Source organism: Nanorana parkeri, unplaced genomic scaffold (genome assembly GCF_000935625.1).
Source record: "Nanorana parkeri isolate BGI_ZX_2015 unplaced genomic scaffold, ASM93562v1 scaffold393, whole genome shotgun sequence".
NCBI lineage: Eukaryota > Metazoa > Chordata > Amphibia > Anura > Dicroglossidae > Nanorana > Nanorana parkeri.
Window position 1 is genome coordinate 421,556 of NW_017306661.1, and position 16,051 is coordinate 437,606.

Genomic DNA, 16,051 nt, shown 5'->3' on the forward strand with positions numbered 1-16,051 from the left:
CTAATTTATTACTGATACAATTCCCAAACTTTGAGATGTACTATTTTGATCACACATCACACTACTACATATCAACATGGGGAATACAGTCTACAAACTTTACTGTAAACTGCATAGGCAACATAGTCCAACAGCTTCTTGGTTCGCTACATGGGGAGGACATTCCATAAACTTCTCAGTACGCTACATGGGGAGGACAGTCCATAAACGTCTCAGTACGCTACATGGGGAGAACATTACATAAATGTCTTAGTAAACTACATAGGGAAGACAGCTCATTAATTTCTCTGTACAATATATGGGGAAGACAGTTCATAACTTCTCTGTACACTACATGGGGAAGATGGCTTATAGACATTTCTGTACACTCTATGGGGAAGGTCCGTAAAGTTCTCTGTAAACTACACGAGGAAGAACTTCACTGCACGGTACATGGGAAGGGCAATCCATAAACTTCTCTGCACACTACATGGGGAGGACAGGCCTTAAACTGCTCTGTACACTACATGAGGAAGACAGTCCATGAACTTCACTGTACAGTACATGGGAAGGGCAATCCATAAACTTCTTTGCTTACTACAGGGGAGGACAGGCCTTAAACTGCTCTGTACACTACATGGGGAGATGGTCTATAAACATCTCTGTAGACTACATGGAGAAGAAAGTCCATTAACTTCTCTGTACCCTACAATGAAAATATAGTGAATAAACTTATGTTTTTACTACATGTGGAATACAGTCCATAACCTTCTCTGTACACCATATGTGAAAATAGGGAGGACAATATTTAGCCACCTCTGTACACTACATAGGGAAGACTTCACTACATGGAGAGGACAGTTTATAAATATCTGGTACAATACATGAAGAGGACAGTCCATAAACTTCTCTGTATACTTCATGGCAAAAGTGTTCCTTAATGTCTCTGTACACATAGGCTCTTCCCTATGTACAGCAAAAGGTGACACATGTTCCTGATACCCACCAAGGTCCCATGATTTCCCCTGGTGAAAGAGTGTGTTGAGCCAATCACGTTGGTGCTTGCCGAAACTCAGCAAACTATTCATTTTGTATTGTGTCACATTGCCTGGAGTGTTGCCTATGCCACCTGTCCTGTACATAATGTTGCAGCTCCACTAACTTTCATTGCTGCTCCCAGTGGGTCTCACTGCTAAAAAACCTTCAAAACCTGGTCACCAGGCCTATCCATGTTATTGAGGTGCTGGCGTTTTTAGTGGACAAGACCTTGTTCACTAAAGCAGTGCAAACATCGATTATCTGCAAAGCGCTATGACCTATAGGAACCAATTAGACTTAGATTTACTGTAGAAAGATCAGTAAAAAAATCACTTCTAATTGGGCACTTAAGGTTGCTACCCATTGCTTCATAGAACAAGTGTAACAGAATGCACATGTAATCAAATCATTCACTATCAATTCTCTTTAAAGGATATCTGTAATAAGGAATGCCTTTAGTGCATGACACAGTACCTTTAAAGATTTGAAATAGTATCTTCCTACAGCGCAGCCTGCGATCACAGTTGACCTGTGCCACTGCTTCTCTAAATAGACCCGCTATTTCCGCAAGCTGCAGCCAAGTTGGCCAGGTCTGCCTTTTGCTGCCTCTTAGAGAAAAGGGATTATGTATACATCATTTCTCTGTGTCTGAATTGTTTTCTTGACTATACGTGTGTCAATACAAAAAAAAACTCAGGGTAACTCAACAACAAGTCATAAGCAAGCAGGTCGGGTTTTCTACACAGCACAGTCCATGGTGTATAAGGACACCATTGTAGGACTTTAAAGGTACAAATATCATCCATTTTTTTAAGGACTTTGTATTGAGCAAAAGAAGAGCTACACTTATTGCGGGATAATGTGCCATTAGTGGCTGGATTTCCATCACTGAAGGATGTACTGTAGGTGCACAAGGGTTATCACCCAAAACAACAACCGAATGCTAATATCGGCTTCTTCTCACAGAACTGGTCATAACCTGACATAGAATATTGTGACCAATAGAAATCTGTATGAGAAGAATGTTTTTCTGCTGATGATAGAAAAAAAGGTGTGGCAGATTACAGAATAAAAGTCCCAGTTTTGCCTGTGCCATTTATAGGCCCACAACGTCTGTACCCAATGGTAAATGCAGCTCTGTTCATGATATACAGGGATATTCACTGAAAGGTGGAGAGTTTGGAGAAGGCAGGAGAAGAGAACGATCTAGGACAATATAGCAGAACTGGCAAGTGAGCTGAATTAGATAATGTTTCCTAATCAGCTATTTTGGCCTAGATTGGCCTCTCCAACCTCTTCACCTTTTAGTAAATAGACCTGATAATGATCTTCCTTCTTGCACCTCCGGAATGCTTCATAATCCTATACAGATTGCAAATATCCCATGGCATTTTCATAGGCTTAAAGTGACATTAAACTAGAAAAAATGGTACATGCATGAATCTATAACCGGCTTTTTTTTGTGTTTTGTATTAAAGTGACATTAAACCCTCAGATTGTTTAACATAAACCAATACTGTAATGTGTGCCTTACTGTAATCCATGGTTATTTCCCTTCTCTTTGCTGCTCTTCCTTTTTAAATCTGTATCTCTTCTCATGCTGGGGGAGAACTTCCCTTTGCAGCTGGGTGCCTCTTCATGTAGTGCTGGCTCAGGTTGTGAACCTGCACACAGACACCATGTATCCATTTCAGAGACAAGGCAGTCTGCTGCAAAACAGAAGTTCTGCCCAGCATGAGGGGGGAGGGTATAAAAATAAAATTACTTAAACTAAACGTAGATAATTTAATCATAGGTAAAAATAACACAGAAAGTAATAAAAAAGGAGTTAATAGTGGACTCACTCCGGTCAATATAGGAAATCCGTTGGCACATGTAAGTATAACTACCAACGGACGACCGAAATCAAGGCAGAATAATAACAATAAAAATAGTGGGGAACAACAAGGTAGTAAACTTTTGTCCCACAAAAAGAGAGGAATTAAATGTATGTACACCAACGCTAGAAGTCTGGCAAATAAAATAGAGGAGCTTGAAATTAGGCTAATTGAAGAGGACTTCGACATAGTGGGTATAGCGGAAACCTGGCTGGACAGCACGCATGACTGGGCTACTAATATAGAGGGGTATAACACAGCACAAGGGGAGAAGGGTGTTCTTAACAGTAAGATCAGTTAGGGTCTGGAACTCACTGCCACAGGCGGTGATTTCAGCAAATAATGTGGAATTGTTCAAGAAACTTTTGGACGATTTCTTAAGGGACCGCAATATACAGGGGTACAGGTACTCCTAGAATGAGATCCTAATAGGTTGGACTTGATGGACTAATGTCTTTATTCAACCTCAAATACTATGTAACTATGAGAAGAGATACGGATTTAAAAGGAAGAGCAGCAAAGAGAAGGGAAACTACCATGGATTACAGTAAGGCACACATTACAGTATTGTTTTATGTTAAAAAATCTGAGGGTTTAATGTCACTTTAAGCAGACAAGTATGCAACAAAACAGCAACTTTCAAACAGCACTGATCCATGCAGCCAATGGAACACGTTCCAGTACAATACTTATGCAAGTTAAGTCAAAAGAGCTTCCCAGGAATAGGAGGAACCACACAAATTACTGCACCAGCCCGTGACTAAACACACTGATCGATCACAGTTCTGTAGCACCTCCTCCTCTTCTTAATCCTCCACCAAGGTAATTAGATTAGTACACTCCCTGCATAAAAAGTCAATCCATCTCCATTGGTAAATTCTGTTAGCATATGGTCTTCTCACCCCTATGCACGCCCTTCCAGGAGTCAAGCCTTGCTTTCAGCTCAGGTTGTTGAATCACTACTTTCTTCTACTGTGACCTGATTAATAAGTGCCTGCAATTTAGCGATGTTAATAGCTGTCTTTAACAGACTATTGCAACTAGTCTATTGTTCCCGCACCGACCCACTGCCGACCACGCCAGAGCCATCCAAAGCCGCATCCGGCTTTATGTTTGGGGAGGAGAACCTGGGGGGAATGGCAAACTACAATATATATGTACATTTGCACCTTTGGTCTAGTTCTTTTTCTTCTCAGTACAGTTTGAAATTAAACCTTTCAGTCAAAGAAGAAGCTTCTTGAGTCAAAAACCTCTCTGTCATGAAGAGCTCTCAAGAAAAGATCCACTTTTGCTCAAAGATTGCTTTAAGAGTGAAAAGCAGCTTCACTTGACTCACTGGTTTATTAAAATGACATTTTAGCTTCATTAAGGCTCCAGTATAGTCTGTGCACTGTTAGGTGTCACGACTTATCTGCCGGCTCATCTGCAATAAAATGTGCATTTACAGTATGTCTTCATCTATTCCACCCGGTATAGAGACAAACCTATGACACACATTTCCCACACACAGCCTGTGAAATTATATCTCAATCACTCTCTTTCTCTCTCTCTTTATTATCCATTCTAAAGCTGACACAAAAATTTTAACCAACTGCTGGTAACACTTAATGGCCCATTAGCAGGTCAGCAATCTCCGATGCTAATTTTATGAGAGAAGCTGATAATTAGGGCTGCATTAGCCTTGTTTGAACTATTAAACCACGCAGAATGGGCTTTTTCAGCTGGATTGCTGCTGATGAATCAAATCCGGTTTTCTAGCCTTCACATTCACTGTTTCCCATTTATTCAGAAAGTGTTAAATAACCTCTAAGTGTTATGACAGTCATGACTCACGAATGGACTTATACAAGAAACTGAATGTTCAGTCTTTTGTCATTTCTGAGTCTCTATAATTTTGCAGACTAACCAATGGAAGATCAGTATCTTCAGTCTCTTTATTTAGATTTATTGGTGTTGATTTGCTCTTCGCTTAGCAAAATGTATGTTTAGTTTGAAAATAAATTTTAGTAAGTGAGGTAATCCTCGGTTCACATTGAATATCCAATCATGTGCTGTATATTTAAATTTCTTTTGCACATAATTGGGTATTTAAAGTAGACACTGCTTTGTCTTATCTATCAACATTCACTCTGCAAAGTGAAATTGCATTTTTTCAAGTGAGCCTTTACCCCCTTTCACTAAAAATCACATCAGCATACAGCTAAGCATGATGATATGAAATCATTTTACACTCATTAGTTCAACAAACATATATTGCTTTTACTTACAGTTATTGTATTTCCACTTCCTGGTCCTCTTGGGCATTCGTAATGTAATCTGTGCGCAAGTGATACATCCTGGGAAGGTTAGATCAGCAGTGCATAGCTGGGAAATCTCATCTGTAATCTCATAAGATCTCAGGAAAAGGCATTTTCCTCCTCTGAGATGATGTGCATGGTCACATGTCCTAGTCACATGTGCCAGAGTTCCAGGAAGTAAAGGGAGATATATTGATCTGCCCTTAGTAAAAATGGTCACTGCGAGAAGAATGGGGAGGGAAAAAAAAGGTTGAAGCCTGAAGTATATGTATGTAGATTGCCATTTTTATACATTTCTGTAAGGTGTCTGTTGTCATTTCAAAGTTATGGGTAAAGTTCCTCTTTTAGGTAAACATTCACAATTGAAAATCTATCCTAATATCTGACTCTTCAGATTGTATAAGGGGGTAAAAAGACCCCTTAAAGCAAATCTCTTCCTCTCCCCCACGTAATTAAATATATTGAAGCAAATCAGTCCTTAGATGAGGTGGCTGAATTAGCAGTATTTTTTTCAGGATAAGTACCTTATCCTGCCGAAGCGGGGCGAACGGTCTGCCCTGCCGAAGGCCACCCCCCCCCCCCACAAAAATGACAGCTGGGCAGAGCCCAGTTGTAATGACAGATCAGCATCCCCATGACAACGCTCTGTCCCTGTCTTCCAACTGTACCGCTGCATTGTCAACCTTTCATATGGGCTTCCAAAGGAGACAACAAATGGCCGTGCCAACAAACATTGCAAAGTGAAGAGCCACTGCTATCTCCCTTGGCAATCTAAACCTTCCAAATGCCATTCAGCCTTCGCTGTCGTGCATGTAGACCAGAACTGTAAGCAGAGGTTGCAGGAGATCAGCAACACTGAGGTACAACAAAGAATACAAAATGATAAAAGATAAAAACACGATACCTTAGTAAACTAAATGTCATCCAGTTACAGATTACATCCACTGTATGTTTGCGTAGGCATAGATACTTCAAGACTGTTGGCAAGAGATTTTTTGAGGGCACAGGTACATGAGATATTTAGTAGTACAACTGATATATTTAGATCTCTTCAGATCAATCACGTTGCTTTCTGTGGGACTTGGAACAGAGAACGCCGCAAATCAATCTTGCATGATCAGTCTACTAAAGTCCCACGGTTCAGCAATTTCGTCTGATTGCAGGAAGTATTGGCGATTAATTGCCTCCATTGGCTTGAATGGAATAAATAGATTAACTGCTTCATCATGAAGTTGTTGAGCCATTTTTCCTATCTGAAGCACACCCCTTGGGAATAAACCCATGAAACTAATCTCTCAACAGTTGGCCAACTATCTCTTGTAGTAACACAAACTAGCACTTTTTTCTCTAGGAGAATTGTAGAATACCTTAAATTAAATATGGGAAAGCTCCTAAAGAAATAATGACCCTTTTCGAGCAAAGTGCAGTTTTACAGCAGAGAGCTACGAGAGGTTACAATGAAAATATCAAACTGGATTTTTTTTCTAGAAACAATAACTGGCTTGTACGGGTTACAAAACCTCTAACTGGCTTGCCGGTGCCTCCCAGGGCACTTAAAGCAGACCTTCACTCAGAAATAAAGGTTTGCAGCATTCTAATCCTCCCCTTTCCACTTAAAAAAAAGCTCAGCATTCTTTAAAGTGACACAGGAGTTCAATCTTAAAAATACATCCAAGCACCTTAACTATTAACAAAAATGTATCTTATTTGTGTATCACTCGGCTGTAAATCCTCAAATCATCTCTGAATTGGTGCTGACGCTGTCCTTCCTTCTGGAGGGTGGCTACTTTTGTTTCCCATGGTCCCTGTGTGTGTGTTGTAAAGTAGCCACAACTACAAACTCGCCCAAGGAGCCCATAGGTCTGCTTTAACTTTAAAATTTAGGTTTTTAATAACAAAATCATCTTTTGATCACAAAGATCGTTCACGAATATTTCAGCATATTTTTCACAAAACTGATTGATAAGCAATATCTGATCAAAATCTATTAATAATTTATTACTCATGATCAAACTTTAAATGATCAACCCAAATGTGCATATTGTTCGTCATTTGACTTTACAGTCGATACATAACAAATTGCTTCATGTACGGCCTCTAATAATGAGGTCCCAATGTCTTTGACTGTCTTTCAAATATGACAGAATTACAAAAATACTTTTATGGGGACACCTGATGTATGGGGGCCATCCTAACTGGGAGGGGGGACACATACAGTATATAAAGAAAACCAAATGAAATATTTGTAAGTTTCTGCCAAAAAAAACAACAAAACTCCACAACCTCTAAATTAAAAAAAAAAAACAGACTTTTGTGTTTCTTTAACCAGTTGACATCCGCGGTGTTAAACCCCCTTCCCATCCAGGCATTTTTCAGTATTCAGCGCTGCGGTACTTTGACTGACATTTATTCCGTCATGCAGCGCTGTACTGAAATGAATTTTATACCCTTTTTTGGGGACAGATAGAGCTTTCTTTTGGTGGTATTTATTCACCACTGGGGGTTTTATTTTTTTACTATATTAAGGAAAAATTACCGAAATTTAAAAAAAAAAACAGTTTCCCCTATATTAAATGATAAAACATTTATTATTACCCAATTTTTTGGTAAAATATAAAAGATGGGGTCACGTCGGGTAAAAAGACACTAAACATGTCAAGCCTTAAAATTGCGTGCGCGCGCGAAACCTCAAAAAACGATAATACCCAAAATTGGCCATAGGCGACGCTTTAAAAGCTGTTACCGCTCATCAGTTTAGTGTTATCAGTGATTGATGGCCCTAAAATGATTGCTCTCACTGCGACGTTCGCGGCGATATGTAACATGTGTAGCGCAATTGTAATTTTTGCGCGCTGGGGCACCGGACGCGTATTTACGTTTATAGGCGCGTAAACGTGGGGGTGGGGGAGTTAAACATTTTGGGGGGGTTTTTTCCCCTTTTTTTATATGTGACTTTTATTTTATTTTACTTTTTTATGTGTTACTTTTATTTTTTTTTATTTATATTTATTTTTTTGCACTTATTGTTATTGCTATTAATTGGGGGGATAACAATCCCCCTATATAATAGCAAAGGCACACTGACAGGTCCTCTTTATGGAGACATTAGGGGTCTCTAGGACCCCTAATATCACCTGTGGACCCCAAAAGAAGCTGATGAAGCAGAGATCTGCTTTATCAGCTTCTTCTCTCTGGCTATAGCAGCCAGATGACTGACAGGTGAATGCGGAAGTGATGTAATACACATCACTTCTGCATTCACAGCCCGGACGGAGATCAGCAAGGAGCTGATCTCCCGTCCTCCTCCTCCTGATGCCCTCGGAGCCGGTCCCGGGATCGAGCCGAAGCCGGTCCCGTTGCCACGAACGAGCACATATAGGCGATCGGCGGGCTATGGACCCGCTGATCGCCTATATGTGAAACACCCGGTAACGGGTGTGTGCAACGGTCGGGTCTTTTCTGCCCGTGCGTGCCCGCTAGGGGGCGCGCGCGAGCAGAAAAAAATTGCCGTCTGGAGACGGCAACCCGCAAATGCAGCAGTGCCATCCGTCCGTTTTTTTTACTACGGGCGGACGGCAAGAGGTTAAGCAAATTTTGCCTAAGCAACCCAAATGCTTCACGTGCCCCTAGCTCTGGGTGGAGTTATTTTTCAAGCATTACTCAATTCAGAGATGATTTGAGGATCTACAGCTGAGTGATGAACTAATAGGAAACAGTGTTGTTAATAGTTAAGGTATTTGAATGCATTTTTAGGATTGAACTCTTGAATTTATTGTCACTTTAAGGTAGCCAGTGTCCATTGCACACATTTACAATAAAATGATTGCACCCACTCTAATCTGCAAAAAAAGTCTGTCGGCGCATGTGCGAGGCTCCTAAGAAGGCCGCGTAAGCCGCGAACTCCGTACCACGACAGGCACCGACATCCCACCTCACCTGCTCCAGCACTAACACCGCTCCCTGAGAGGAGACTTACGGACTCCCAAACTCGGACCACTCGGCATGGCCGGGGGGAAGCAAAAGGGGACGAAGAACCACTCAAAGAAGGGCCCGCAGCTGACGCCGGCGGTGCCCAAGATGGATCCAGCTCCGGAGGAACAGGTGGATTCGTCTACAGGGCAGGAGGAAGCAGATGATGCAGAGTCGACCTTCTCACCATCAGCCCTAGCTGAGGGTGGGTCCTCGGAACAGAGATCCCCAGCTTCAACACTGTCCTTGCTGGAACACACGATTGCAGGTATGAGGCTCCCCCTATATGATCCTTCCAGTACTGAATGGCATGAGAGTGATGGGCAGGACAATGTAAACTCTCCTCAAGATAAGGACTCCCACACTGATTTAATCTCTAAATTTTCAAGCATGCTAGATCGTGGTCTATCCTGTATGGCAAGGGAAATCACCACAGAAATCAGGGGTGATCTGAGGGAGCTGGGCTCTTGCATTGAGGCGATTCAGAGTAAGCTAGATGCAACGATAGAACGCACTAATCATAACACCTCCTGCATCCAAGATGTTCATGGGCAATTAGAGGAGGCGCTGTCTAAAATTGATGATATACAAAATAGATCTCGATGCCATAACTTTTTAGAATCAGGGGAGCCCCTGAAACCATTTTAGATCTGAAAACTGCTGTTCAAACCTTCTTGAGAGATTTACTACCAGATGTCACAAACCCTCAACTAGAACTGGATAGAGTTCACCACGCATCAACAGCAATGCGCTTTGAGGGTTCCTCAAGGGACTTTATAGTGAAACCGCATTATTATCATATAAAAGAATTAATCATGAAAAAAGCAAGGACTGCACCTGAGCTAATATTTATGGGCCAACGTATACAGATTTATGCGGATCTATCGCCAGTGACTATTCAAAAAAGACGCTTTCTGAAACCACTGTTACTAGCCCTAACCCAACATGGGATGAAGTATAGGTGGGCGTTTCCATTTCGCCTGCTAATTTTCTTTAAGAACCAATCCTATTCTATTACTAACTTTTCAGAGGGCGAAAACTTGCTGAAGCGATTAGGGATAACCCCCAAAGACCATTTGCCACTATCTACAGCTGACCCTAAGCCATCTTTACAGCAGGCTAAAGGCTCACTCTCGCCTCTGTGGGAGAAGCAAGGCAGAAGGACATTATCCCAATTGCAAGGCCCTAGAGAACCTATAGATAATTGAATCTCCAGTCCTTATACCTTTAGGAAGAAGAGAAGTGATAAGATAATAATACATGCAATCTAGATATTGTTATATACACTGTTAATATGCACCATTTTGTTTATGTTGGGGTATATTCCAATAGGATATGCATTCTAGATACTGTAAGACTTATTGTTAATATGCATAATTCAGTTTGTATAGCCCCGCCCGCGGTAGGTGGTCGTGCGCTCCAGTTTGCTCTAGTTCCCAGGGTGGCCTGGGGCCCAGACCAAACTATCGATCAACTAAGGTTGATCGAGTTAATGCCTCCAAATCCGTGGCACTTAATATCAACCTCCCTTTGGAGCTATGGTCAGGCCTTAAGACCTCTTTTTCATTTGAATGGCGAATCGACTGCCTTCAGTACCTTGGGGTTAAGATTACCCCGTCCCACACGCAATTGTATACAGCAAATTATCCTCCACTATTTAAATCCCTTAGGGAAGATATGAGAAGATGGTCTTCTTTCAATCTATCTGGCTGGGTCGTATACATTCAATCAAAATGACCCTAACCCCCAAAATTCTGTACTACTTTAGGACTTTACCAACCACGATTCAACGAGTAGAAGTCACTACATGGCAGGCATCCAATGGTAAATTTATATGGGGGGACAAACACCCCAGAATCTCCTGTGCTATTCTCTTTAAACCCAGACATCAGGGGGGCCTGGCGGTGCCGAACTTGCTTCATTATTATAGGGCCGCACAGATGATACAATTTTCCTCTGTATACTCTGCGGCAGTCATCCCTGACTGGGTCAATATAGAGACAAGCACACTTAGTGGCACTTCCATTGAGTCATTAAAATGGACGACTCCCAGGCAAAGGCCGAAGAATATGCTACTTACTTTGCTACATTCTATGACTCTATGGTATGGGTTACGAGCTAAGGAAGGGATTATTTCCTCCCACGCCCCTCTTGCAACACTGTTCAGTAATGTAAACTTTCCACCAGGACTACAGCAGAAAGCCTTTCAATGGTGGGTTGACAAAGGTCTGTACAGAATTGGAGATTTTATAATACTTCACAAACCAATTTCTCTTTCCTATTGTTTAAATACTTTACAGATGCCTCGGTCGGAAATGTTCAGATTCAGACAAATTGGATAGAAGGGGAAATCCTCCGCACACCTTGCAGCAATCAAGGCCCATGAAGACAATGGTGCTTGTAGTGATGAACACGAATGGCACCGTGCAGACACAATATAGGAAAAAGAATCACCAGCACTCAGATTATTCTACTGAGTGCTGGTTATTCCTTTTCCAGATTTAGACAAATACATCATTACCTGAAATCGTTACATATCCCCGAAGCTGGTGCTCCGTTGTTGACACAGTTTGAGAGGTGGTGCCTGAGGGGGCCTGGGCAATGGGGGGGGGTGGATCTCTTTAATATATGCTGCATTACTTGGTCCATTCACAAAATTAGCTTATATGGTCGCATGGGAATCTGACCTGGGTGTAGCCCTTTCTAAGGAAGAATGGCAACAGTGCACAACGAGGTTGATGTTGGGAATCCCTAATGTCTCTCTCTCAGAGGCTAATTATAAAGTGTTTTCCAGATGGTCCCTGGTTCCAGCCAGGCTGGCAATTATGTTTCCTGGGACTAGCCCTCTATGTTTTAGAGGATGCAATCAACAAGGCACTATGTTCCATATTTGGTGGCTGTGTCCAAAATTGCATCGCTTTTGGAATAAGTTATTTGCCCTGCTCTTCGAGATCCTCCAGTTTCATGTTCCGAGAGACCCGCAATATTTATTATTGAATAAACCCGTCCCAGGCATTTCGGGAGCGAAGGGCAAACTCTTACTTTTTTTCTTTTTAGCGGCTAAGACCTCTATTGCTCGGTCCTGGAAAGCAGAAAATGTACCATTCTCTCTGGTTTTGTCCAAATTAAATTGGATTATGATTCATGAGAAGCTTTATAGTATCTTGCAAGATAGAAACATCAATTTTAAAGTAGTCTGGAAACCATGGATGAATTATCAATGGATCTCTAAATCTCCCAGGAACTCCTCCATCTTCCTTAGGCTAGTTGTAACTTTAGGTACTAGGAATTCACGAGTCTGCAACTTCGCAATCTTTTGCTTCCTTCCTTTTTTCCTTGTTTTTCTTCTTTCCTTTTTTTCTAATTAAATAGTGTCTTCATTTAATTTTCCCACAGGTGGGAGGTGCGAACTACCCTACCAAAGGGATTTATCATGTGTAGATTAAGCGATAATTAGTCGCATTTCTCAATAGCAAGGGGAAAACTTAATATATCATCACCCCCAAACATATTTTAGGAGTGTTTATTGTACGATATCGATGGGTTAATGGCTCTAGAACTGTATTAAATGCATGGCAGAGCGGCGCACTGCCACAGCCAACACATTTCAAGGGTTACAAACTCCTTCTTCTTCAGGGCGTATGAGTTTACAAAGCAGCTGCTGCAGGAGAGGCCAGTGTGTATCAGAATTTCTATGCAATTGGTCTTTGTAAGAATAGTTGGAAGAGCAGCTGTCCTAGTGCTATGGTAACATTTGTTATTTGTATCTGGAGCATTAAAGCCACATTTTGTCTGCAAGAGCAGTTCTAAAAAAGTCTAAACTAAATAAAAATCTAAATCTAAAAAAGTCACAGCAGCAACAGAAATGTAAAACTGAACTCCAAGCACAATAACTTTTATTGGAATAGATTCCTCAGTAGCCACAAAGGATATTAATCCAATTTGTGTGCAACAAATACTTTTGCAAACCCACATATTAACTTATAAAAGTAGCATTGACATCATCATTGTGCTGTACATAGCCTAAGCAGAGCACTGGGAGGGACCCAGCAGGGCTCTATTTATTACAGACTGCCTGTAGAAAACTACATGAGGGGGCGGAGACAAGACCAGCCACCCTGCAAGTAGAGAAAGAGCAGCAGTGTTCGGTCTTTATTACAGGAAGCTCCTGCACAGAGGCAACATTTCACACTGGATTTGGTTTGTAACTGTTAACACATAAGGACTGGGAACATATCTCCCCTATGTTTTAAAAAAGGAAGAGGGTGAAGTGTTCTGTCCTGTCTTAGGATAGTAATACCCCTCTACAGATACAGTGCAGTAAGTAAACGTTGTCACCTTAGGACAGGAAGTGTGTTATTGGCAGGATCACTGGGTGAAAATAAAGGAAATGAAAGCCTAATAAAAGAAAACTGATGCAGCCACCTAATATAATGACTGGGAACATATCTCCCCTATGTTTTAAAAAAGGAGGAGGATGAAGTGTTCTATCCTGTTTAGGATAACAATACTCTTCCATTGATACAGTGCAGTAAGTAAACGTTGTCACCCTAGGACAGGAAGTGTGTTATTGGCAGGATCACTGGGTGAAAATAAAGGAAATAAAAGCCTAATAAAAGAAAACGAAGAAAACGAATGCAGCCACCACATATAAGGACTGGCGAGATGTAATATACTACATATTTGTTCTTGGGTTTATATACACGTTAAGATACATCATAAAAGAAGATAACATTTTAATTCCTATACAAGTTTGTTAATTGTAATATCTTTTTCTTTACGCTTACAGAAAAAAACAAAGAAGTAAACAGAGCGCCATGTTCAACCACCTTCATTTTACATTCAGAGAGCAAAAATAAAACTGCCAATGCAGATGAAAAGGTTTGTCTTCTCCAGTCTTCAAGTACTAAGAAACTTTTATTGGCCTGTCAAAGGCAGGAGCCTAGTTAACTAGTTATTTATGTCTGTTAATTGAAAATGTCTGCCTTGTAATTATTATGATAGTAAATGTACCTGTGAAATGGTTAATCAATCATCCATAATTAGAGACTTACTAGTCTAATCCTATTTAATTTTGCAGAAACTAAGGTTTTAATGTGAACTCTGCATATAATATGAATGATATAATGTTCAATGAAAATAATGTTTGAGATTTTTTATCATGTAAGTAAAAGTTTTCCAAGTTTAATGGGGAATGGTACAATACTACTAAGTTTTTGGATTTTGTAATAGTCTTGAAATATTTGTTTATGCCTTTCATTAAAACTTTTTCATATATTGGATTCAAGGACGGTGGTATGAAGGTAGCAAGTGACAAGGATTATATCACTAAAGGCAACAAACCAGTGGCATCGACGCCAGTTCCAGGATCACCATGGTAAGGATATTACTAAATATGAACAACACAATAATCGCACTTCATAATGTATGTGTGAATATGGTTTGTTTGTACCTGTACCACTGGAGGGGCTGGAGGAAGGAAGCATCGAGACAAGTCTACATTTTATTTTACATATAAAAGCATACATTTAGTAACATTGTTACTGTTTAGGTATAACATTGGGCAAAATAAAAAAATGACATATATGATATAAAATAGCAGATATCGTGACTAGTGGACCCTTGTGCAAGATCAATTTTTGGGCCAACTATTGACCAAGTAAAAGTACTTAATGACTATGTATCAATTGACAGCTAGAAAAAAGTGAGCTCTCCAAGTCTACAAGGCAGTGGGTGGGAAGCAATTATATGAGCCAAATTTAGTATAAATGGCCGATATGTCTTTGAAGGCCGTTGTGCAGCTGCACAGTCTGCCCAAATGGTATGTCCACCTTCAAGATACAATCTGTCAATTGCATTAACACAGCAGTTTTGTTTATATGAGTCACCCATAACATTGTTTTACCTGTTAATCCTGCCAATAGAAAAGTGTCAGCAATTACTATACTAGGGGTAGACAACTCTGGCACTCCAGCTGTGGTAAAATTACATAACCCATCATGCCTCTGCCTCTAGGAATCATACCCGTGGCTGTGCAATGCCTCATGGAACTTGTAGTTGCACCACAGCTGGAGTGCCAAGCTTGCCTACCCCTAGAGTATACTATCAATAGGTATGATGCTATCTTCTAAAAACAAGGGGGGAAATTTATCAATACTGGAGCAGACAAAATCTGGAGCAGTTGCCCATTGCAAGCTCTCAGTGTCTCTTTTCAGTTTGTGCAGTTAAGATTTGAAAATGAAAGAGAGACGCTGATTGGCTGCCATGCACAGCTTCTGCAGATTTTGCCTGCCCTAGTTTTGATACATTCCCCTTAGGCCCCATTCACACTGAGCGACATGAAAATCGCGCGACTTTGAGCGATATTGCGCGACGAGCGATATTGAGCGATATTGAGCGACGAGATGTGAACAGCTCCATTGAAATGTATTGGTGAAGCTACATAGAGCGATATAGCGCAGAAATATGAGCGATATCGCTGCAAAAATCGCTGAATGTGAACGGGGCCTAAATGTATTTACATATCATCACTTCCAATAAAAATCACAAAAAAACATAGAGGCTTAGTAGGTGAAGACATGCAAATTATTAGTTTATACTGCAGATACACCATATTTTACAATGCTTTAGATAGAAAGATGTTGGTTGTTTCTTGCTCCCCCTCAAGCTGACTGGCTATTTAACATATTACAACTGTCTTTCATTTAGAAGGACTGTCCTTTTGGAACCAAATCCCTATCCCCTCTTATTTTTTCCTCATTTGTCCCTCTTTTTTTTGTCTGATGTAAAGAGTTATGTAAAAAATTTACAATTTAACTAACAAATGTGTTATGCTGCACTAAACTTTTTATCTCTATAGGGGGCCGGATTTATACTTCCCACCCCCCCCCC

At 40.7% G+C, this 16,051-nt stretch overlaps 1 protein-coding gene across 1 annotated transcript in view; it reads left to right on the top strand.

The window, feature by feature from the left end:
* TCERG1L (transcription elongation regulator 1 like) overlaps nt 1–16,051 on the top strand; it is a 142,852-nt gene that overhangs the window by 94,629 nt on the left and 32,172 nt on the right. The window contains exons 6-7 of the mRNA XM_018559413.1: nt 13,950–14,041; nt 14,449–14,537. Of these exons, the coding sequence (XP_018414915.1) occupies nt 13,950–14,041; nt 14,449–14,537 (181 nt within the window). The remainder of the gene's footprint in view (nt 1–13,949; nt 14,042–14,448; nt 14,538–16,051) is intronic.